Below are 23,904 nucleotides of genomic sequence, written 5' to 3'. Positions count from 1 at the left end.
TCTGGCTTAAAGAATCAAAACTTTTTCCGAGGTTCATATTTCCTTTTTTTCCAAAGAGATTGTATTATTTGGTTATATTTGGTTACATATGAATCCCCACATATTTCCCCCCTTTCATCTGAAAAAATGATGCTTCATGTCAGCGTCCTCCCATTAAGACTTTCTGCAAACAGAAAACAAACACAAGTGAATATTTAATTCTCCTGTCTTTCATTTGTAGCATCTATCATAATTTACACCGATCTTCCAATCAGCTGCTTTCCTGCTGTCCCAGCCTCCTATATAAAAAAATCTCCTTCTGTCTCCTGCGGTTGAACCCACAACTTGCCGTCAAAGCCGGATTAGAGCAGGTCGACAAAGAGCGCGAGCATCATGAGGAGCGCCGCAGGAATCCTCCTGCTTTTGTCATTTGCTTTACTTTCTTCAGGTATGTTTTTAAAAAAAATGAAATAATTGCGTCTTCACTGTTTATATATGTTTTTCCATCAAACAGCTCAGGTAGCACAGGAATGTTCCATTCCGAGGGAGTTCCAGGGCGCCAGGCTGGTCCGTGATTACCCCTCCACCGTCAAGTTTAACAGCGGGGATCGAGTCTACTACGGATGCCGTGACGGCTTCACGCCGATGGACGGGAAACCTTTTGTGGAGTGTCGCAATGGAGCCTGGAGCAAACTGACTCTTCAGTGTGAACGTAAGAACTTTTCTCTCACATTTGGCCACAATAAAAGACGGCTTTTAGTCCCAAAACTGTGTCCTTAAAGCGCAAAGCGACAAAAACAACGAGAGTGAGTGCCCCCTAGTGGCCACCATGCAAATCCATGAAAATATTTTAAAATCAGCAAAAAAATAAATGAAGTGATTAAATAAATGCATGTAAACAATTGTCAAACATAAATTAATTTATGATAAAGTTTCTGTTGATAAATAAGTATCTTGTGACCTTGTGTTGGTAAAGTATAGATAACTGATCAGATGTTATGAACTGCATAATGAAATTATGTAAAGAAAAAAAAAAGCCAAGTAAAACATAACAGGGGTGGGATTATATAATTATGCTTCCTCCCACTGAGTTTCAAGCAATTAAAGTCCTTTTGACAAAGCTAATATTTCATGGTTTCTATGTGTCATTTTTCATATGCATATGACCTAATATGTCTATTTATGATAAACAGTATTTATAACTGACATATTTACAAGTGGAAGTATGCATATATATATTTCCAACCAATTCATGACAAATTATTGGAAGTTTGAAATGTATATTTCTCTTATTTTTTTGATTGCTTGAAATAAACCATTTTCAAATCCAACTTTATTTATTACCCTCTACAATGTATGATTTAGAGGAAAAACATCAGTTTAAATTTTACTTAATCATCTGGTGTGTTTGCCTTCATAAAAAAATACTTTTAAATCACTAAATTTTCATTTCCCCCTGGTTTTCAGAGAAGTCCTGCAGCTATGTTGGAGATCTGCATAATGGGGAGTTCATCTATGAAGGAAATTCATACCTCGGGGAAAAAGCTCATGCTAAATGCAACAAAGGGTTAGTTTTTGCCTCATGTACCCTATCTAAATTCAGAGCAAGTTACTGAGTGTATTTGACTGTCTCCATGACAACAGGTACACCCTGAGGGGTTCGAACTTCATGTTATGTACAGAGTCGGGATGGGTCGGTAAATTTCCATCATGTGAAGGTGGGTAGCAAAAATGGATTTCATCAATTTCTATCTTCCAAACAAATAAAAGTGTCATTTATTGATTTAAATGAAGTGAGCAGACTATGTTGTTACATATACTGTACAATGTTATCCTCTATATCTAGTTTAAAAGAATATCAACAAAATTTAGGCTGCACTTTGGTGTAGTGGTTAGCACACTTACTTCACAACAAGAAGCCCTGGTTCAAATTCTTGCCGGGTTCTTTCTGTGTGGAGTTTGCATGTTCTCTCCATGCACGTGTGGTTTTTTTTCAGGGTCTCCATCCTCCTCCCATAGTCCTAAACTTGCTTTGTAGATTATTTGCTGAAAATAAATCGTCCCTCAGGTGACTGTGAGTGTGCGGTTGTTTGTTTCTGTACAACCCTGCACCTGACTGGTGAACCCTCAGGGGTGCGCCTCACCTTCGCCCCAAGGTGGCTACAGTGAAATAGGCTGCTGCAACTCTGTGACCCAAAAGAAATTAGGCAGATCTAGAAAATGGGAGGAGAGTGCAATTTTCAAAGTTGTACCAGCTTTGTATGACTGTAAGTGTAATTTACCAGCTTTATGAAACTGCAAAAGCTACTGATTAACCCTTGTGCTTTCCTAAGCACTTAAACATATGGAGTTGGGTCATCTAGACCCACTAGACAGTGCTCTGAACCTTTTTTTCTTCAATGATTTGTGATCTTCACTGGGGTCCATGGATTATATGAAATCTTTCCACCTTTATCCACCTTTGTCATGGTAGGAATAACTCCTAAGGGTGGGGTCGTCTAAGATAGCACAAGGGTTAACTAAAAGATAATATGTGAAAGTAATGAATATGAAGAATACATTGATTCGTTTGGTATGCCTTACCAGGAATAAGTCCAACTATTCAAATAGCACATTATGCACATTTCAGGGCCGGCTCTTCTCTTTTAGTGTATAAATAAGCATCTTTGCCTCTGTCACTGCCACCATTCATTTGATAAACTAAAACTCCTGGTGATTTTTCTCTTCAGAGGGAGAACCAACCTGCTTGGCTCCAGTTGTGGCAAACTCAGCACAGAGAGCTGGCACAGTGTACCAGGTTGGAGACAGAATAAACTTGTCCTGTAAAATAGGATTTCAGCTGGAAGGACCCAATGAGATCACATGTGCACCTAATGGCCAGTGGCAGCCAAAACCTCCTCAGTGTGTCCCCACACTGGAGAGAACCCAACCACGGACGGAGCAAACAAATGAGAGTCAGCTGAAAGCTCACGCATGTTCTTGAGTTTTTCTCAAATATCTCCAAACTGGCACCTTTGTCTCTGAAATCTGTGCAGAGGGTGATTGTGAGGCGCCGCCGCCTGTCATCGGCTCCAACGCTTATCTCGTTGACAAGTACGCCATGATGACGTCGTTTTCTTCCGGTGACAAAGTCTACTACTCATGTAACGTTGGATACACTGCAAGAGCTGGCAGCAGGAGTCGCAGGTGTAAAAACGGAAAATGGACTCAACTGAAGCTGAAATGTGAACGTGAGAACATTTCAAAGTGCTTCAAGTCAAATCTTCTGTGTAAAACCATATCACCTCTTTAGTATCACTTATGGTCTCTGCTATCAAATCTTTTCAAATCTGTTTCTGCAGGAAAAACATCAAGCAACAGGAAAGGGGAAAAAAAGTTTTAAAATATTTTTCCAATTAAATTTGACAGCAAACGTCTGACCTAAAGTTCCAACATTCCTCCCCATGATAGGCAAATTTTAAGATATTTTTAGATCTTTTACAGTAAAAGATCTGCTATCCTTTCAATTTAAACTTTTTTTTTATCAACTGTTTTACCACTAGAGATAGTTAACGTTTGCTTTTTAAGATTATAATAGAGCTGCCCAGCCTTGGTCCTTGCCATCTACCACCCTTTCAATTTTCCAGCTGTTCAGTCAATCAAATGAGGAAACACCTGAGTCAGCTAATAAGCAAGAGAGAACTGTGAAACAAGTAGACCTCGAGAACCAGGGTGGGCCAGCTGTGTGTGATTTTGTTGTATTGGCATTACTGCCCCCAAACGTAAACATGAAACATTTGTCATCGTCATTGTAACATCATTTTCTTTTTTGATACTTTTTTTCAAAGGAAAGCTTTGTGGGCATGCAGGAGAGATTGAGAATGGTCACTTTGTTTATACTGGAGTGAAGTTTGGAGACGTTGCTACAGCGAAGTGTAACGAAGGGTAAACTCTTTTGTTATTAATTTTTTTTACAGACCTATTTGTGTTTCTGAATTGTCATAAAAAAATTTTGCATTCTTTAGGTATATACTTGTAGGACGGGCCACCAGAAACTGCAGGAGTCAAGGCTGGGATGGACGTATTCCTGTTTGTGAAGGTGCTGCTAACACACACACACACACACACACACACACACACACACACCCACACACACACGATATTGCTTCATGGCTATTGGTTATCTTCCGTCACGTTAAAGCAATTCTTTTTCTTGCAGTTGCCATATGTGACAAGCCCAAAAAGACAAACGCAATCAGTAAAGGCCCAGAGGAGCCACCGTACAGGTACAGGAGTGTGATTCGGTATCAGTGCCAGGTGGGAATGCTGGACGGGCCCAGGGAGATCTATTGCACCTCCAATGGGACATGGAATGCATCTCCTCCACAATGCAAAGGTCTTTGCTCCCATTCATCACCAAGTCATTTTTTTACAACTGGAAGAAAAAACAGTTCCGCAAGTCTTTAATAAATAATAATAATTGTACTACTGAAAATTCCACCTTTTTTATCAGGTGTAGTCACTTGTTTTGAACCAGTTTTTCACATTAAATCAAAGTTGGTGTTGGATAAAACCTACACAACTTCATCAATATTTAATCAACTTGCATTATATCTTGCATTCATTATTTTTTGCAGTTATTTTCCTAAAAGAAAAAACGTTTCCAATATAATTTTTCCCTGCAGAATTTACATGCCCGCCACCCAACGTGCCCCATGCTTACTGGATGGGGGCCCATCGTGAAAAGTTCAACGCCATGGACGTGATTTCCATCGACTGTGACAGGGGCTACTCCATCCAAGGTCCCACCTCCATAACTTGCAGCAGAGATGGCCGATGGATACCAAGCCTTCCCAGCTGCCAACCTGGTAAGTTACTTTTATTTATTTATTTTTGTAAGATTGTAAAAATTTAGATTGTAAAAAGATTTCTTTACAATAATATTATCTCCCTTTTTTCAGCACACCGGCCGCAGTACTAATCTGTTCTTGCAAGAGTACATTGACAAGATGGAGAAATATTTCAATATACCAGTTAAAAAAGCATGAACTTATTAAGCTAAATAAAATATGATGAACTTATGTAATGCACTGTATTTTGTTATTAAACTTGCATTATATTTCTTATAAAGACATTAAAATATTTGTCAAAGAAGGATTAAGTACAGTATGTTTATTTCTGATAAGTGTTCTGGGCAGCAACAAGTACAAACTTGTTTCATTCACCTCTTTACATATTTTTTTGTCCTTTTTTTTTTCTTTGTTTTTTACAGTTGATAAATGTGAACCATCTCTATAGACTAAACAGTGAGTCAGCATCTCATGAACAAACAAGCTACGAGAAAATAAGAACACCAATTCCATTCATTTTAAAAAGACAATACAAAATCCAGACATTTCTATACATGAGCAATAACAATTCAAGTGCAAATATCATCAACTCCAATACATCATAGCAAAGTCTCGCTTAAAAGGCAACAGTTAAAAAAACAAAAAGGTGAATTCTGATGTCAGGAAATATGGTTGAGGATTAACAACACGTGGGCCAAACAATGTATTTACACACATTAATCCACTGTCTGGTCAAAACAAGCCACCGCCTGTGTTTAGTAAGAGCCTCCTGTCGGAAAAGTACTGCAGTATTCAACATGTTTTAGCAGAAAGCCGGTTATGTAACTCCAACTACTCAATGTTTGTTTTATGGGCACATCAAGGTAGGGAAGCTGTGGAGGAAGTGATGCTCCCCATGGCGGCAGCCTGTGAGGCGGAGGTGTGTATGTGCTGGGTGAGAGGGGTTCTTCCATCAGCGTGGGCATGTTATCATTCTACAGCATTGGGTGAGGAATCATTTTTCTGTTTTACACTGTAGCCTGTCAAATTTCCCATCATACCAGGCAGAACCAGTATGACACAGTGTACAAATGTATTAAAATGATGCCACAGCAAATGAGCGCATGACTCCCATTGCATGTAAAATTAACTGGGACAGCTGGAAAGTTGAAGACATGAGCTTCTTGACCCAAACGTACCTTCAATACGGTCAGTAAACTGTTGAAATTCTCTATATTTTTTTTCTTCTTGTCTTCCCTAAACATGAAACATCCCGCCCCACTAGATTCTATTTACATCAGTAGGGATAAAGGCCCTCGAAAAGAATTTCCATTTGGTCATCTCTACCAGTTTGACTGGTGATGCTGCTCCTGACTCAAGAAGAAGAGCCTTGTTTTGGGAAATCTTTTTATTCTTGCAGAGTCCTGCTAGTATTCTGCATTGACAGTATATCAGAACTGGACTGAGTGACTCCTCCTTCCTCATGTTCCAAACAGGAAGTACCTGCTGATTTCAAGAAGCCAAGATCCCTTAGACTTCTATATAGAAATAAACAGCTATTACTCATTCATTGTCACTGTATTTGACAGAAGAACCATTCTTGCTCCGATACCTTTTTAAAACGTTTCCTTGCTAATCCTATTATTTTTTTATGATATTTTTTTCTGTTGTGCAAGTTAGAGTTATAAACTGAACAATCAGATGCTTTAATAAAAGCATGTGGTCTCAGGTCAAATGTTCAAAACGCTTGACAGATTCTCCCGAGCTCACTTGCAAGTGGAAGGGGTGTGGCCTCAATCCTGATTGGCAAGTATGGTTGCCATAAAAACATTGACCAATCACTGCTTACTGACGATTTCTGGTTCCAACATTGCGGCGCCCGTATTGAAAAATAATGGCGAAAGAATGCATTTCATGCCATTGGAGTCAGAAGCAAGTCATTGTAGGAGACGTCATACTCACTCGGCCCAGTTCTGATTTACAGTCAATGGTGTTGTGAGGGTTTTCTGGATGTGCCAGGAGAAGACATGCCCTGACTTATATTCTTTGTTCATTACTGACCTTTGGGGGTACGACAAGAACAAAGTCAGGCAGATTTCCCTTTTTCTAACATTCTTAAGCGATGCTAGCATTCCTTATACGAAAGTCCCAAAATGTTGAAATCATCTGATGGATGCCAGCATAAAGCAAGTGTTAATTTTTTGTTAGTTAAATTTAAATTATTTTTTTATACCCTGATAATAGTAAGTCTTATTAAGTCAAATGATTTGTTTAATACATTTTTTAATTATTTGTTAGGACAAAACCACCTTTAAAGCCTAAAACTCTTCTGCCCATGGCAACTGATAATATTTCGTTTGAGAGTCCAGAACACACGTGGAGAGTTTCCTTGTTGGGTGTATTGAATGGACCGGTTTCAGTCATTGCACTTGGTTACGGAAAGGTGAGATGGAAGTTTTTGAATCTAAGCAGGAAACCACACTGGATGCGGAACCGAATGGACTGGTATTAGATGGGAGTGTGTATGGAGGTGTGTGTTCCTGTGTCTTTGGGTTTTAGACCAGTAAAATATGAGGAATCAGAGGGTAACTATTTTTTTTTTTTTGGGTAGTGGGGGGGTGAGGGGGTGAGGGGTTGATTCACGTGTAAGCAAATCAGGAATAAAGAATTCAACCCTCTTCTAATTCATTTTCATTATTTACAAGACTCAAAATAAACAAGAAACGTTAATCCACAGACAATGAGAGATTATCGATTTACTGTGTGAACATTTAAGAGGATCCCTTTGTTTTTAAACACGTGGATTATTAGCATGAAGAGTACACAGACAATGAGACTGAATCATTAAAGTGACCTTTTTTTTAAAAGAAGCAGCAAACTTAAATGTCCCTCAATGACATTTCTCTCAATCTTTGAGACGCGCTCCACTAGACATCACAACAATTTATTTATCTCGCTCTCACGATTATTTATTTCCCAGATGTCCATCGGGTTTCTGAAATGATAAACTGCTTTTTTAATAATTTTTTGGTTTGCTTTAAATTCCCTTGAAAAGACCAGCAGACATTTTCTGAAGCAGTGGCAGAGTCTAAACAGAAAAACTGTTTTAACAGTGAAGACCTTGAAAACTGCTCCAAGAGCGGAAAATGACTTTGAAGGGCCTGGAATGTGTCTAGAACTGCTCCTCCTGGAGGACACCAACAATCAGAGGCACACAACACATGCACAACACTTACAGTCATACGTAGCAAACAGCTGGAACTTGCAGCGCTCAAATGCAGCAACAAGCTCTGTCAGGCTCAAACCGCATAAACCAAATGAAACACCTACTGTCTGAAACTGGCTATTTTCTCTTTTTTTGTGTGTGTGGTTGGAACGCACATCACAACAGAAACCAAACACACCCTCACTGAAGACTAGAGCTTGGAACAGCAGATCTGCACTGCATGGAAATGAACAAAACAAATATAGGCTAATAAAAGGAGAAAAAAAGATGTTTGTTATTTCTTGGTCCTGCGAAACATTTATTGTAAAAGTCTATAGAAAAATCAAGAGGTTAAATGTGTTTGTAGGTTCTGTGTTAATATGTCCCGTGAGAGCTGTGGGATGTGGCCTTTAGGGTGGAGCAGGACAACGCCTTTTACTTGTAAGGCCTCAGGAAAGCAGAGACTTTGCTGCTTATCAGACGGATGAAGGAGCGGGGGAGCATCTCGTTGGACTCCCGAGTGGTGTACTTAAAGTAGTTGTTTGGGTGAGCCAGTACGTCAAAAAGAGTCTTAATCAGTTTTTTGTCCTGCAGAGAGAAAACAAAAACACGTCAACTGCTGGATAAACAAATATTCCATCAAATTGTTATAGAATCATTGTTCAAGCTACTTCCAAACTGTAATACTGCACAGATTACCAGTTCTTTGTAAGTAATCCCTTACTTTACAATATTACACTCCCGAAATTCTAATACTTCGCAAAAGTCCTATATTAATTTGCATTTTTTGTATTGGCAGTAACTGCAGAAATATAACATAACAGTCAATAATGACAAGATATCACAAATAATATCATATTTAAGTAATAGTGTGACAGGGTTTATTGATTACAAATAATATAGTTTATTTTTGGACCAACCTTCAGCATTAGCCGCTGAAAGAGATTGAGCTAAAAAAATAAGAAAACAAATCCAAACATATTTGAAAAATTACATTTTGGGGGTTGCTGCAATAGTGATCTCTGGCTCTTTGCTTAGATCTGGGGTCCTGTGGCAGAGTATTCTGTGATCTTTGATGGGGGGTTACTGATGTGCTCAGGTCCAGGAAATATTGTTTCCCCACTTAAGCATAAAGCTAGATTTATATATTGCATAATTTTAATTAATCATTTTATGCTTTACCATGGTGTGCGAATGTGTGTGTGTGTGTGTGTGGGGGGGGGGGGGGGGATTTGTGGGCATTGTCTGGGTTTCATACAAAATATCTTTGTAATGTCTTGTTTTTAGTTGTTTAAATTTGATTATGCTTTTATGTGAAGCGCTTTGAGTGACACGAGTTGGAGAAGGGCCATGCAAAATAAGTTTGATTGAATTTGATTTGACAGTGTCAGTATAAAAGAACGAGGTGTGCTCACCTTAAGGATTTCTTGATGGTTTTCTGACGCATACAGCCTTCCGTCTCGCACTATGTCCTCTACGAGCTGCTCGTAGTCCTCTGGATTAATGCAAACAACATAATGCATCATTACTGCAGTGCAGCGCCAGACATGCAGAAGTCACACTGTGCATGTTGAACACAAAGTGAAATCATCCAGGGTCTAATTCAAGCATGAAGTGACTCCCAGTATAACTAATGTTGGAGGTTTCACAACATTTAATGTAAAGAAAAGATTAAGTCAGGCTGTGTCTTAAGACAAAGTGTTCCGATATGACCGATGGACGTGTAAGCAGGGAAAAAACGCATGGATTCCGATTTTCTGAGATCAGATTCAGACCTCATTCATATGTGGAAATAAATCGGATAGGAATCGGATACGTGCATTTGCGTGTGCCATGTAAGCAGGTCTGCGGAAATGCTGCTAGGTAGCCCTCAGAACGTCTACGTTTGATAGTTTCTGCATTGTACAGTGTAGATGCAAAAATCGGATACGGGTCACTATTAAAGGATGATGTAAGCGGGCCTTCAAAAAAATCGGACATAGTCAGAAAATCGGATTTGGGCATCAAGACCTGCAGTGTAAATGCAGCCTAAGATCTCCAACTCTGATCTATGAGACAATAAATGAACAAATAAATAAGAAATATTAGCAACCCTCTTGGAATATTTCTTTGTTTAAACTAACACATTTTGTGGAATAAAACGGAAGGAAAGTGATTAACAGTTAGTTAGATATTTGGCAGTTATTAAAAGGAAGATCTGCTGAGCTGCAGCTGTGCTGATGGAGCCCCGTGTTTTGGAGCAGGTCATCACAATTCATAAGAAATAAAAGATTTTTAGGAACCTTCATTCCAAAGTCTGCAATCACTAAATGCATTTATAGTATATTTAGGACCAAATATGCAGTTTTCAGATGAGGATTCTTTTCTTTCTAAAACACAGAGGGCCACTGTTCCCAACCAGCAGGCAGGTTTGCATTCCAACAGTGAGCCCATTGTGAGCAAAAGCCACAGGGACTTGAAAGGAGCTCTCGGGAAACCAATGACACTCATCAGTGTCCTGCCCTGAATGCAGGAATAAAAAATGAAAAATGTGTCCTTTTACTCTGTGCTAAAACACCACTTCAGGGCACAAGGTCATTTCATGAACAGCGACAGTGGGCACAAGTTTTATAGTCAGGTCAGCTTGGTTTTTATCAGTAACAGTGCGGCAGTTTAGGTCAGGCAGTAGAGCAGGACGTCCAACAACCGAAGGGCTGCTAGATCGATCCCAGCTGTCGCCCCCTGCACGCGGCCAATCTGCAGCTCACCACTCCCCCCGGGGGATGGACCAAATGCGGAGAACAATTTCCCCATTGTGGGATAAATACAAAAGTAAATTAATGAAGGTACCACTGACAAAGAGTTTTTTTCACAGGCTTTTTACACCTGATGTAGGACAGCCTGCATTAATAAATGTGTGTGTCCAACAAAGTCTAAGCTACAATTAGACATTTTGTATTTTTCAGCAATTAATCCATGCATCTCTCTTCAGAACCACCTCCATCCCTTTCAGAGGGGCAATGGGTTCATGGGAATTATCCCAATGCGCCACAATGAAGCACGTGCAGCAAGAAATTTTTGATTTAAAAACAAAAAAGTGACCTTTCTTCCCCAAAAACTGAAAGATTTTTTGTTAATTAGTGTTAGAAATTCCTCAGTTTCGGCTCTTTTTTTCTTAAATCTAGTGGATATTTTTGAATTTGACATTGAATATTCAAACAATATTCTGTGACGGGGTTAAATAGATTATTCTGGTGCTTCGGGAACTGTACGTGTGGCTACACTGTACTTTCAGAGGCGACTTAACCATAGAAGTATTTTTAATACAAATTGACAGAAATAGTTTTTTCTCCGTAAATGAGCTAAACCGTTAGTCTTTAAGCTAAAATGAGCAGAAATTTCAAGTCCTGTTTTGCAAGTCAGGTTCAAGTCAGAAGTCTTTAGTGACAAATCCAAGTGTTTAGCTGTAAATTCATGTCAAGTCTAAAGTCTTAACAGTAAAAGTTAAAAAAAATATATTGTTGTCACATATTGTCAGTAAACAACTTTTAGACAACTTATTTTTAGACCAGACAGTGATGTTCTGAGGGTTAGTCTCTGCTTGTAAACCTCAAGTTTCAGCCTCAAGTCCAACAACCTGCCCAGGGAGTACTCGGCCTTCGCCCAACAGTAGCTGGGATAGGCTCCAGCAGCCCCATGACCTCAAAAGGGGATTCAGCAGGTTTGGAAAATGATGGATGTATCTTTAGTTGCTTTGTAATATTCCAATCTAAAAGCTAATGGGGAATTTTAAAATCATGCTTCTTAAAAAGCAGAAAACCTGAAAGGAACATATTTGGATACATAAATAGTTTAGAAATTTTGGACTACGGAGGGGGAAATCCCTTCCAACACAATCCAGGAAGATTGGGATTTTCAAACAGCTGAAAGTCAAGGACATGTTGAAGTGAACACAGAGAAAGATGATTCAACTCAAGCAAGAATGAATTATCATTATATAAAGAGGGTCATAGCCCCACCTGCTCTCTGTAGCAGGAGTGTCAAACTCCAGGCCTAAAGGGACTGGAGTTTGACACTCCTCCTGCTGGTTTTCCACATATCCTGCCCTATCTGCTGCTGATTACCTGGATCAGATGTGTTTAGCCAATAAGAAGCTTCAATGGCAGGTTGGCTGGAAAACATGTAGGACACCGGCCCTAGAGGCCTGGATTTTGACACCCTGCTGTAATGTATATGTAAAAAATTTAAATAGTAAAACTAAAAGATTGAAACCTGTTTTCCAGCCACTCATGTTACTGGTGACAGATGAAAACTGATGTTTTGGGGGTTTTAGAAACATTTTGACATGAATCTCTAGTATAGATTATATTATATTATATACCATAAAAACTAATGCCATTTGGGTTATGGGACAGTTTTTTCCTCCAATGAAGATGCTCTCATACGTACCATCATACGTAACATAAGGGATCTGGAAGCCTCTGGCACTGTTGGCTTCATTGGATTTAAAGTTAATCCACAGACGTCTGGAGCGGGCCGTGAAGGCGATGGGCCGCTCATATGTCTGACACGTCTCGTAGGTGGTGATGGAAGTAGCCGACCCTTGCAGGGGCACAAAAACAACGACAACTTGTTATAGCTCCGTACAGTGCCGGGCTCAAAATACGACCCCTGGAGCTGAACAAAAGAGACACCTACAGTTCTTCCTCATGACCAGCACATCGCCACACTCATCCTCTGATGGCAGGAAAATCTCCGGCACCACAATGAGGATCTTGCGCTTGCTGGGAGGGTTGATGTTCCAGATACACTCCACATTAGCAGGGTAATTCCCAGGATAGTTAGGTGACTCTATGTAACCCATGAACTCACCCATCTCTCCACCACATTGCCTGTCTGGATAAATAGAGACAAACCAAAATAAGAGTCAACTTCAGATTTAAAAGACAATAAAAGCACTCTAGAAGGTAATGTTTTATGCTCACTCTTGCATTGTGAGACACTTGTGGCACCATCAAAATCTGTAGTGGTATTTCCTGGACAGGAAATGCAATAATTCTGTCTAAATTCTGTCTGATAGGTCCCAACCGGGCAGCGGATGCATCGGTGCACTGTGGTGTTGTAGAAATGACCCGGAGAGCACTGAACTGCAGCGTGGAGATGAAGAAACTTACTTTTAAAAACAAGTTTTGAGAAAATCGAGCTTAAAAAAAGCATGAAAAGAAGCTGACCTTTGACCTCACACTCATGGAAGGAACTGGCACCTTCCTTCTTAGTGCCCAGGCCACCCCCACAGGGGAAACACAGGGTCCGGCCCAGGTCTGGCTGGTAGGTGCCATGGGGGCATGGCAGACAAGGCTGGAAGCCGTCACTGGAGAAGGATCCAGTTGAGCACTGACCTGGATTTGAGGTGAACAGCACATCAAGTTTAGCCTTCACTGCACGCTGAAACACCATTTCTCCAGGACACCAAACCAGCCACCTGCACATGAGGAGATGTTCCGTGCTCCAACTGGACCATGGCCATCACTGCCAGGGCAGAGGTCACAAGCCAGCTGCCCCTCTTTCTCTTGGAAGGTGCCAGGTGGACATTGGACACAGCGCTCCTGCTCCCCATGGTAGTAAGATCCTGGCAAACATCTGACTGAGAGAAGATTCACATGGCTGTGTTCAGAGATTTCACCAAATCTACTTTAAACGTCTTCAAAAGAAGCAGGCCAGAACCCAAAATGATCAATTCTTCGTTTTGTTTTCCTGGATCTTACCACATCGGCCGCTGTCCCTCTCTGAGCCGGGGCCACAGTTCTCCTGAATGGGAGCACCCTGGGGAAGCTTCTGAGCCACCTCATACTCCAAACCGGCAACTCGGATCAGGAAGCGCTCCTGGTTGATGGACTTCTTCAGAGCTTTGATGTATGTTTTCATTTGTTTCTCCATCCGCTGTCGCTGGCAGCTGAGATTGCAACTTCCTAGTCAATGAACAACAGGATTCATTTTCAAATCAGTACCAGAACGAGCGCGGCCGACCTGTTTAGGAATTGAGATGCCCAACCTGTGGTGTCCCCAGGTTTGACCTCAGCTTCCAGCTCCAAAGTGATGCGGGTTACTTCTTTGTTGGAGGAGTTGCGTGCACGTCTTCCTTTAGCTTTCTTGGTGGAGTCGCACTTGAGGTTAACAAATGTCACCAGACAGTTGCTGCAAGGCTGCCCCCCTCCTGCAGACACATGAATAAAAAAACAAGAGGGATATTTGTTAGGTTTGCCTGTTCTCAATCAGATTAAAGCATTTCAAAAAATACACTTGATAGATGATAAAAGAGATTTAAAAACCATAACAAGACAAATACTTCTGATAAAACAAAGTATTCAAAATAATTTTCATTAAATTCATTTTGAAAAACTACTTTTTCTGTTCATAGTTGTGAATCTGTTGGTGCAAAGGTTTCAGTTATAAAAGTCTTTAAAAAAATTATAATTACCTATATTTTCAGATTCATCTTTCATTTTTACAAGCTTCTGGATTTCCTATTGTTTCATATTTAAGACTAGAAGCCTTTCTCACTAGCAAACAGATAAATTCTGACCTGGTCCCAGCATTCGTCCTCTGTCCTCCGTCCTTCCGGTCAGCTTGGGATGCAGGTAACACTTTGCATTTTTTATTTTGACAGAAGCCTTCTCCTTCACTGGAGGAGCCAAAGTCTCTACAGACAAACACAGCCCAGTGGATACAGGAAGACACTCAAACATCCTGCAGCACCCCACGCTATGGCAAACATAAAAAAAAAAGAAAGATGTGGATAACCAACCTATGCAGCTCTGGCTGCTGCTGGAGTTCAGCCTGGTTGAGGACTTCCCTCTGAGAACAGGGATGCCGCAGCTGACTGAGTAGCTGTTGTCTGACTCTGGAAAAATAAAGCAAATAAATAAAGGCTTTCTATGAAGATGTGATTTTTTTTAAAGAGTTGGTTCTGACAAACCTGACAAATAGTGAGCCTTGGAGGCACAGGTGAGTGAGCAGCTCTCCTTTTTACCAGCCTTGCTGCAGGACAGAGTCGCTTTGGGGGCCACCAGTCCAGCAGGACACTTCACCAGCTCTGAAGGGAAATAGCACCCACACTGAGTCATTCTCTGTTGACAGAGGAAGCTGACAGATAAACCCAAGGAGAAACTGCTGCACACTCGTGAGAGCAAAAGGTCTGTGCGTGTGCAGGAGTTGGCCACGAGGGGGCAGTCTTGTTACACACCTATGCAGTCTTTCCTGTTCCAGTGCAGCTTGTGACCAGGTGGACAGGTACACTCATAGCTTCCCAGAGTGTTGATGCAGCCGTATTTGCAGCCTCCACGATTTATGCTGCACTCATCGATGTCTAGCAGAAGTTTACAAAGAAATGGAAAATTAAGTTGAGAAACATATGAGTGTTTTAACTTTTACAGAAAATAAACAATTGTTTGTCAAAGAATCAGACAAAATAAGCTCAGGTAATATAGGACATTAGTAGGATGGGGAAAAAAAACCTTTATGCACTTTTTCTTTCATAAAAAGGACTTCTTGTGAGTTAGCTTTTTCTGTCAGAATCCTCAGGGAAGATCCATCTGTTTGCGTGTAAACAGGAGTGAATTTTTTGCTTTTGATGTCACCCACATTCTGTTTCATGGTCAGAACTTCTCCACTCTTCGGGGAGAAAGACTTGTGGTGAGCAATAAATTATAATCACCTTTCCAAACACACGCTGAGCTAAAACCACTAAAAGCATCCGGGATCCAGATGCACTCCGCCTGCAATCGATGCCAGACAGAACAGAACAAGAGGCACAGACACCAGCAAAGACACTGAGACAACGACAGTGATTGATGATCTGTCCTGCTGATATGAAACGCTTTTGTCTTTCGCGTTAAATTATGAACCCCCAAATAAAGTCGGAGTGTGTGCCGTCGCACTTCCTGCAGAAAATGATGATTTGATCAGCAGCCAGAACGCCCTTGAAATATTGTGATTGCTCATCGCTCTGCATCAAAGTGCCACACCGAAAAGTACAAATACTTCTACTGAATATCAGAAAGGAGAGGAGATCCTTCGCCAGCCATGGACTCCCTGCGTGTCTGGATGTTAACATTTTTTTTAGATCCACCTGGTCTTTCTACGCTCAGTCAGACAAATACAGACATGGAACAAAGAAAACAAACTGACATTTCAGACTGCACAGTATGAGCTCCTGGATTAGTCGCCAAGTTCACTAAAATGTCATAACATTTAAATCCTAATCACTTTTGTGTATGTACTCATCGAGAGCCTCCAGTCTAAACAACTTGAGAAAAGTTTTAAAACGCTATTCTTTAGACAGACAGTCTGGCAGATTTGTTTTAACTTAAAAAATAATTTGCCTCCAGTAAGGGTATACGTGGCTAGTCAGGGCAAAATAACTGAATGGGATGAGGTCAAAGAAGAAATTCTTAGATTGCGTCAAGCCTGCTGTTTTAAGACCAGTCTCTTTTAAAATAAGCAGAAAGGAAACTAACCTTATGACCATCGGTATCATATTTGATACAGACATTTCTGAGACCACTAACTTATTAATATGATCCAAACATTCCTCAAAACCCCAATAGATAAGACTTAGTTCATGTTGTCTTTCCTGCAGTTCATCATCATTCCACTAGGGGCAGTAGAAGGGCCTTTTCTGCTCATTTCAAAATAGCTGCTTCCATGAAGTCAATAAAAAAAAAACTTTTGGCGGGGAAAGTTTAGCTAATTTTTGTTTTTTACTTTATGGCTAGAATAGCTTAACTATCGTCAATCCTTTTTTCAATGACTATTTACTGTAATGAAAAGATGAAACATTAGTTGATAATTCATTTTATAATAGTTACTCTATGTTGAAAATGTAAGGATCAAATTTAAGAAAGTGGCTAAATAAGGAGCATTTTTTTCAGAACACTGGTCAATATTTAAAATAGGATCATAATTGAAACTATCTATACCCCATTAAAAATGATATTGCAGAATTTGTCTTTATTCAGATTTCATCAAATGGTTAAAAAAAACATCTTAATTAAAAAAAAAATTGTAATAATTGTGATAATTTTCAGTCAATTCTCTGATGTTGTAGGTTTTACAGGGTTAAGTAAAATATAAGGAATATTAACTGAAAATACTTTTGAACAGGAGTAATGCTGGCTGAACTGGACACAATACTTGACATTGGGTCACTGAGCTAATTATGTTTGTGAAAAAGTGAGCTTTGCTAGGCAGTTCTATTTCAGTCAATAACTCGCGTCGGGAGTAACTGAACTTTGGCTGTGGCCGGTTAAGATGAATGGACCATAAAAATCATGGGTTATCTAAAAGCAAGAGGACATCATTCACCACTGGCTCATTCAACAACGGTGTAGAAGAGCATTTACTCCCGATCACTCTCTCAGCTGCTTAGTGTGATCTATCCCTGTCTACCAAGAAGCCAAAATCCCTCACATACACAATACAGGTTTCCACTGATAACTAGTTACTACCTCATCTGTGAAATGTGGCAAAATATGTGATTTTAAAACCACAGCGGCTTTGCAAAACGTAACCAATCACTTACATCGTAAAGCAATTCTGCAGCATTGCAACCACTAATGAAGTGTAAGATGCTGATGGTTCCATTTCAGTCAATTGTGGATCTTTAAGACTGAAGTGAGGCAGCTGAGGCTGCAGGTATGAATGTGTCGGTTTTGTAGGTAAACAATCAATGTTGAAACAGAATGCTGCGCTTCAGTGTGGCACGTTTAGGTGCATTACAGCACATCGGTGTAGGTTAAACCAAAGAATGCAGGCTGAGCCACTGCAGAGCCTAGTCGTCTATATCTATGCAATCTCCTCTGGAGGCCTGGAAGTCAGCAGAGGATTCAACATAGTGATGTATGCTCCATCAAAGGAAGACGAAAGGAAGAGATGGTCTTCTATCTTGGCTGAAAGACTTTGGTCTCAAACCAAAGGCTGTTGCACCTTTAGAGTAGACAGGGTTCCCATCAATCTATGACAACGTTAAACAGCCTCCTGATTTTTCTCAATCATCTTTTATCTTTTTATTGTCATCTGCTGGTGCTGTTCCCTGAGAGTGTAAAATATTGTAGAGCCGCTTCATTGTGGGAGAAGTAAAGATTGCCCTTTTGTTCAATACACAAAAAGCTTTTCTAAAAAAAAAAAGAAAAGGATTGGCCTGGTGTCTTTTCAGTTGTTCGCATTACTTGCTCCCTCTCTGCCAATTTGTTTTGAACTGCAGTGGTATGATTAATGAGCTAATTATAGAACAAAATGATTTGCATTGTATTCTAGGTGTAAAATAATAACAATATTTATAATAAAGTTCGCTTTGACAGAGCGAACAAACCTCTCCTTTACTAAAGAAGCTGTTTTTACAGTTTACCTACATGGGAATCTCTCACGACCACCTAGAGGGAAGTTTTTGATTGTTTGTGTAAGGCCTCGCTAAGATTCTTAATGGAAAAGTAACCTTAGTTATGCGTGTGGGATCACATTAACCTAAAAGTGAAAAGAAAACTGGTCATCAGAGAGTAAAAATATTGCTATATTATGTGATAAGTGTGCCTTCCAGCAATCAACGTCAAACACAGCAAACAGTCAGAAGAGTGTTGGCTCACCTCCACAATGCGCCACACCATAGAGGACGTATCCTTTATGACAGAGACACTGGAAGCTGCCGGCAGAGTTCACACAAAAGTGGTCACAAGTGCGGTCGAAAGAGCATTCGTCGATATCTGCACAGACAGAAAAGCATGTGGTTAGAGCTACTCCAACAGATCGCAGCAGAGGTTTTTATGAGCTTTTTTTTCCAATTGTCCTGCTTTTGTTTCGGGGGGGAATATAAACTGCAGTGGGTGACGCCACCCAGCACAGCAAGATAGTGTAAGTTTTGAAAGGAAGAGACCTTTCTTGATGCTCTGTACTGTGCATGACCTCCTGCAGTTGAGTGGTTTTTCATTACGGTGAGCTGAAATGAAAGCGTCAAAGCATTCTGATAGTAACAAGCACCCACAGCAGGAGTCAGAAGACAGCCAGCTTTTCAACTGATAACGAGAGTCGAGGGGCTGCACTTCCTTCCCACAACCTGTCAATCATTTACACTTTTTGCATCTGGGATGAAACTCCATGACATGACTTTCATTGTCTTTGCTCTGCGCTAAAATATATTTCTATTTGGAAAACTGTAAAACAGATGCTCTTTTAACTAAACAGATATAATCTTAAAAACATTTCATGGTTACATTAATTATTTATTTTTAGCTTCACTCTACTCTCAGTGTTCAACCTAAAAATGATTCAAATATCCTTGGTTTACTTAAAATGAAAAAAATGCACTAAAAAAACAACTTTTTTCCCCTTTTCCCCTTTACCAAATGTTGAAAATGCCAGGAGCTTTTAAAAAGCATTAAGACCCACTCAGATAATCTTTTCAAGCTATTTTAAAAGTGTTCCCAGTATTCTTTTAGATATAATTATGCCCTTTTCTAGTACAAAGTTTCTGCAAAAATTTGGCCCTTAGTTGTGGGCGGCACCTTTGGCAAATTTTTGTCTACTCCTTATTCACAACAATTTCAATAAAGAAATTTAAGAAATACAATTTTGAGCTTAATTTTCCTAATATTTGTCCTCCATCTTGAGCAAACAGCCAAAAGTAATGTCAAAAACACCAAAAACATTATTTTTATTGGAGTGGGTCTTTAAGGAAACCAGCTGGTTCCACATGCAGCAACAAAATTTGAAGTAAAAAAAAAAGTACAATTACAATTTAGAAATACTTGTAACATGTCATAATAGGCCAGATGTTTTATCAGCACTTCTATCTCTACCTAAAAAAAAAGAAGGCTGTTATGTTATGCGGCTCTCTGGGGTCTTCATAGCCCCCTCCAACTCTTTGGTCTAAATCTGCCTTGTAAGGTTTGATAAAAGAAGCAAAATTAGATTGATGACATGTGGAATTTTTTTTTTATCATCATCAAGGTCTTCTTTAATGTCAGTAACAGTCGGTGTCAAGCCCAGGCAGCACGTAATGGGACAGAATGGGGGTGTACTAACATTTTTTGGGATGTCTAATTGACTCCTTTAAGGAAAGTTCCCAGGGTTTTCCCAGGAATATTGTGCTTCCATCTGCCACATCTGAACCTCTTCGGGATTATTAGGTACAGCCAGGTTTCGTCAAACAGATGAGGCCCGGTATCTCACAGCAATTACCACAGCGAGCTTGAGTAACTTTAATGAAAGCGGGAAGACGGAGTGATGAAAACTTGCAGAAATACTACATGGTAACGCAGCACGGATACGATTTTTCAAATTTTGTTTCAAAGTGGGCACAATCGTTCACAGACAGTTCAGCTGCACTCAATCACGGAGGTTAATACTTGGCAGGCATGTTGGCAGGGCAGTAAAAACATAAAAGATGTGGTGTGATGAAACTCTTATAAAGTGATTGATTTATAAAGGTGTACAAAGGCTTTGAAGAATAGCCATAAAAGCCCACTCAAAAAGTTGGAAAAACCTGAAGGGTGTTATTGATTTTGACATCAGCTCCACCGTATCTTGAAATATGGACCAGTTTTGACCAAAACATGGCCGAACATCAATCTAAAAGAACATTTAAGATCTTGTCGCAGTGTTTCTACAAGTAAAGGAAGTTTTAAAAAAAAGTCAGAACAGTCATTTGCTTGAGTTGATGTGAATGTAGAATGGGCTGGAAGACAAAGGCAACTTTTAACTTAAGCTCTGCAAAATCCCTTATAGCTACATTACCTAACTAAAGTAATTAAAGCTGTGGGTTATAATTACTTTTGCATTCAGGGACAACAGGGAGGTGAGTTATTTGACAACTGCTAAAGCCTTAAGCCTGTAACATTCACAGGTTGTGCAAAAGACCACAGCATCTCAGGAGAGAGAAAAAGTCAAGATGGCAGCGGAAAAAAAACCCTCACGAATACACAAATTCTGGGGCTGCAACAGTGTTTGTCGTTTTATTATATGATCATCAACCTTATGAAGCCCAGTTGGATGGCTACTGTCTCATAATATGCATAAATATAACAGGAGATGGTACAGCATAAACTAAACTGAATGCGTATTTCAGTCCGGTGAGGCAAAAACGGATGACCTCATCATTAAAGGACACCTGAAAGTCCCAAAAGAACAACTCCACCCCCTGACTGTTAGTCACATGCCCCCGTAGGGCTCAACCCTCATAAGGGTGCTGTAGGTGTTTGGGTTTTCAGGGCTAAAGGGGTAATGGGTGAGGGGCTGCATCTTAAGAGGAGCCTCAGGTGTGTCTTGCAGTTCCCTTGAGGCTTGTGAGTCCACCTCATGAAAATGGAATGTACCATTGTTGTGCATGTTTAACATAAAAAATTTTTGGTAATGACACACACACTTAGGATGTACAGGTGAAGCCATTGCAGGGCGCCCTTTAGGCAGCACCCCAGAGATTAGTAAGGTGCGTGCACTGGCTCCTTACTGTCTGTGTGCAAAAATGCTGCATGAACGGAGTGTGCACATGGTAAGTAATCACTCGTAAGAGGATGCCCAAACAAATTATGCTCTGATTGTCTTATTTCCTCTCTTCTAGCAGCCAGGTTGTACACGAGGGACACGTGACGAGCATGAACAGCACTAACAGGCCGCTAGCACAGAGCACAGGATTTTGGAGGTGGGTTGAAAAAATGAATAATCTGTGCGACACATCTGTCTTACCTAGTTTACCCTTACAGGTTGTAAAAGTGTTTGTGTGCATAGATGAATGGGCCATCTGAGAAGATAGAAAAGTGCTATACAGGTATACACCATTTACTGTTTCAGGCTTAACATAAAAATCAATAAAAAAAAGCATACTTCTCATTAACTTCTACCCTAAAATTTGACAAAGCACCTGTCAGAGATAGATGTTTCCACAAAAGGAAACAGAAGGTCCGAGCACCCTGATTTGGATTAGTACCGTGGGGAAGATAAGGAGGAGTGGTGGATGAAGGAATGCTGACAGGAGCTCATCAGACATGCCCCATCCTGACTTATGGACCACGGCCTACTGACAGCGGGGAAACACCATGACTGTTTAAACCACGATAAGCACATAGTTCAGCTTTCACATCTCAACACCTTGAGGAGGCAGAAAAAAATTGTTTCGCTGGAGAAGAACACGATGACAAACAAATCAAGCATCTACATTTGGGTGCATGCTGGCCAAATGGTCTTCTCCTTTAAGTAATGTAACCTGGTGATGTCACAACCGTGTCATTAGGATTATTTTAAAAAAAGAGATAGAATTTTGCTCCATATACAGATAAAATTATTCTAAATTAATGATTTCTATTTTAAAAGGAATATTTTAAAAATAGGGCTTTTGTCCAACTTGTAGTTTTAATAATCTTGAGAAACAAGAAGAAAAAAGTTTAGATATGATTTATCTTTCCTAAACGCAAACAATTTTAGTTAAAGATGCACTCCAATGTAAATTGTGTTTTTGGCATTTTTTCCATGTTCTTGTGGGATTTTTCTGATGATGTGGTACATTTGTAAAGAAAATTAAGCTTAGAGTTGCATTTCTTTATCAGGAGCAGACGAAAAAGTGCTGTGAGTATGTGCTTGTAATGTAGAAACTACAATAAGGCAATTCATTCCATTCTGATGCATCCACTCAAAAACTCAGGTTGTCATTGTAAATAACAAATTTTTCTCAATCGACCTACCTGGTTAAGTAAAGGTTCAACAACTTGTAGATGAGTGGATCAATCTACATCTTTGTTTTCCTCGTCTGCACAGGCATCTGGCTCAAAACTGTAAGGCTGGATAGCTCTGTTATATCTTTCCAATTTTGTTACACTGCTAATGTTAGCTTGGGGTTGTAAGTGGCTGTAAGCCAGCGGGAGAGTGTGTAAACAAAGGATGATGGGAAGTGGGTAGTGGAAGTTGGTCATCACCAACGGTTCCGCCCACAACTCAGTGGCAAATTTCTAATGAACTCCTCCTGCTCTGCAGAAACTATGTGCTAGAAAACAACGCAGGTTTTCCAATTTTGGCTTAAGACAGCACAATGATAATTAAAAGATCTGGGAGTGGTTTTGAGATAGATCAAAAGATGATTAAAGTGGCACTTCTAAACTGTAATTTTTCATTTTTTTACATTTTCAATTTGATTAAATCTCTATCTACCATTCTATTCATTCAGCGTTTGGTTGGAGTAGGCAACCACGTAGACTTTATAAAGGGTAGTTAAAAAAAAAATTGTTTTTGTGGTTAGCTTTTGTTTAGTTTCGCAGATTAACTTATTATTAGATTAGAAATATTGATGAAAGCCTTTAACAAATTTAGCAGAGAGAAAAAAATAGTTTCACTGCTTTTGTTTTGTTATTTTAGCAAAAACACATCACACAACAACTCACAACACAATTGCCTTGACCTCCAAAACCTGCTCCTCACTGTGGAAAAAACAAACATTACATCATATTTGGCAAAGATATACAAATTAAATTTTCATTTTTTAAATCATTATATTGTTTATTTTCATCATTATCTTCAAATGTATTTGTTGTACGTCTCCCAGTTTTGTGAAGCATTCAGTACTAATCTTTTGTAATAAACACATGAGTCCCCAGGACAGAACAACTGTGGGAGATGCAGAAGTAATATACTGAAGTAACTCTGCCTACATAAACCTGGGCTATGATTCCACATGAAAAAACAAGGAGACGAAGAGGAGAAGTCGAGAGGCAGACAGGTGACTCAGCGTTATGCGTTTTAGTACATTTGGCAACACCTCTCCCACACCAAGAGGAGTCAAGCGCTATCACAATCCCTGTGTCCAGACAAAACACACAAGTCCAAACAAGGACATCTCTGTTTCAGCTTTGACCCAACGCACGGCCGAGTTGTTTAACACTCGGAGCCACAGAAAAC

The 23,904-nt window shown here is 39.9% G+C and overlaps 2 protein-coding genes across 5 annotated transcripts in view; one reads left to right on the top strand and one right to left on the bottom strand.

The window, feature by feature from the left end:
- The first annotated feature begins 268 nt into the window (after window positions 1-268).
- si:ch73-217n20.1 (zona pellucida sperm-binding protein 3 receptor) lies at window positions 269-5,115 on the top strand. Of its 3 annotated transcripts, none has more exons than XM_078950393.1 (11): window positions 269-427; window positions 494-691; window positions 1,447-1,546; window positions 1,624-1,697; window positions 2,709-2,928; window positions 3,016-3,209; window positions 3,807-3,903; window positions 3,984-4,057; window positions 4,178-4,354; window positions 4,644-4,826; window positions 4,920-5,115. In XM_078950393.1, the coding sequence occupies exons 1-11, from the start codon at window positions 373-375 to the stop codon at window positions 4,937-4,939; spliced, it is 1,392 nt and encodes a 463-aa protein (XP_078806519.1). In that variant the 5' UTR covers window positions 269-372; the 3' UTR covers window positions 4,940-5,115. The 3 variants fall into 3 exon arrangements, with proteins under 3 accessions (XP_078806519.1, XP_004070867.1, XP_020560453.1); XM_004070819.5 differs by having other exon boundaries at window positions 2,709-2,933; window positions 3,015-3,209; XM_020704794.2 differs by lacking the exons at window positions 1,447-1,546; window positions 1,624-1,697 and having other exon boundaries at window positions 2,709-2,933; window positions 3,015-3,209.
- Window positions 5,116-7,475: 2,360 nt separating this feature from the next.
- The window catches only part of scube3 (signal peptide, CUB domain, EGF-like 3), a 95,426-nt gene continuing 78,997 nt past the window's right edge, over window positions 7,476-23,904 (bottom strand). For both annotated transcript variants that reach the window (XM_011477411.4, XM_011477412.4), the window contains 14 exons: window positions 18,612-18,728; window positions 15,215-15,337; window positions 14,948-15,064; window positions 14,777-14,872; window positions 14,555-14,671; window positions 14,024-14,185; window positions 13,737-13,940; window positions 13,454-13,615; window positions 13,203-13,370; window positions 12,957-13,118; window positions 12,670-12,867; window positions 12,421-12,573; window positions 9,408-9,487; window positions 7,476-8,580 (listed from right to left, as the gene is read on the bottom strand). In XM_011477411.4, coding sequence (XP_011475713.1) covers window positions 8,428-8,580; window positions 9,408-9,487; window positions 12,421-12,573; window positions 12,670-12,867; window positions 12,957-13,118; window positions 13,203-13,370; window positions 13,454-13,615; window positions 13,737-13,940; window positions 14,024-14,185; window positions 14,555-14,671; window positions 14,777-14,872; window positions 14,948-15,064; window positions 15,215-15,337; window positions 18,612-18,728 — 2,012 coding nt within the window. In that variant the 3' untranslated portion in view covers window positions 7,476-8,427. The remainder of the gene's footprint in view (window positions 8,581-9,407; window positions 9,488-12,420; window positions 12,574-12,669; window positions 12,868-12,956; window positions 13,119-13,202; window positions 13,371-13,453; window positions 13,616-13,736; window positions 13,941-14,023; window positions 14,186-14,554; window positions 14,672-14,776; window positions 14,873-14,947; window positions 15,065-15,214; window positions 15,338-18,611; window positions 18,729-23,904) is intronic.

The sequence above is a fragment of the Oryzias latipes genome, chromosome 7 (assembly GCF_053564925.1).
Source record: "Oryzias latipes strain Hd-rR chromosome 7, Olatipes_Hd-rR_3.1".
Classification (NCBI taxonomy): Eukaryota; Metazoa; Chordata; class Actinopteri; order Beloniformes; family Adrianichthyidae; genus Oryzias; species Oryzias latipes.
The sequence above is the reverse complement of the archived record's forward strand: the minus strand, read 5'-3'. Positions and strand labels throughout refer to the sequence as shown.

What these genes read in the sequence shown, in the direction of transcription:
- si:ch73-217n20.1 (XM_004070819.5), top strand. Translation starts at nt 373, where the DNA reads ATGAGGAGCGCCGCAGGAATCCTCCTGCTTTTGTCATTTGCTTTACTT. An exon ending in ACTGACTCTTCAGTGTGAAC is followed by an intron (nt 692 to 1,446) that starts GTAAGAACTTTT and finishes CCTGGTTTTCAG; the next exon opens with AGAAGTCCTGCAGCTATGTT. An exon ending in TAAATTTCCATCATGTGAAG is followed by an intron (nt 1,698 to 2,708) that starts GTGGGTAGCAAA and finishes TTTTCTCTTCAG; the next exon opens with AGGGAGAACCAACCTGCTTG.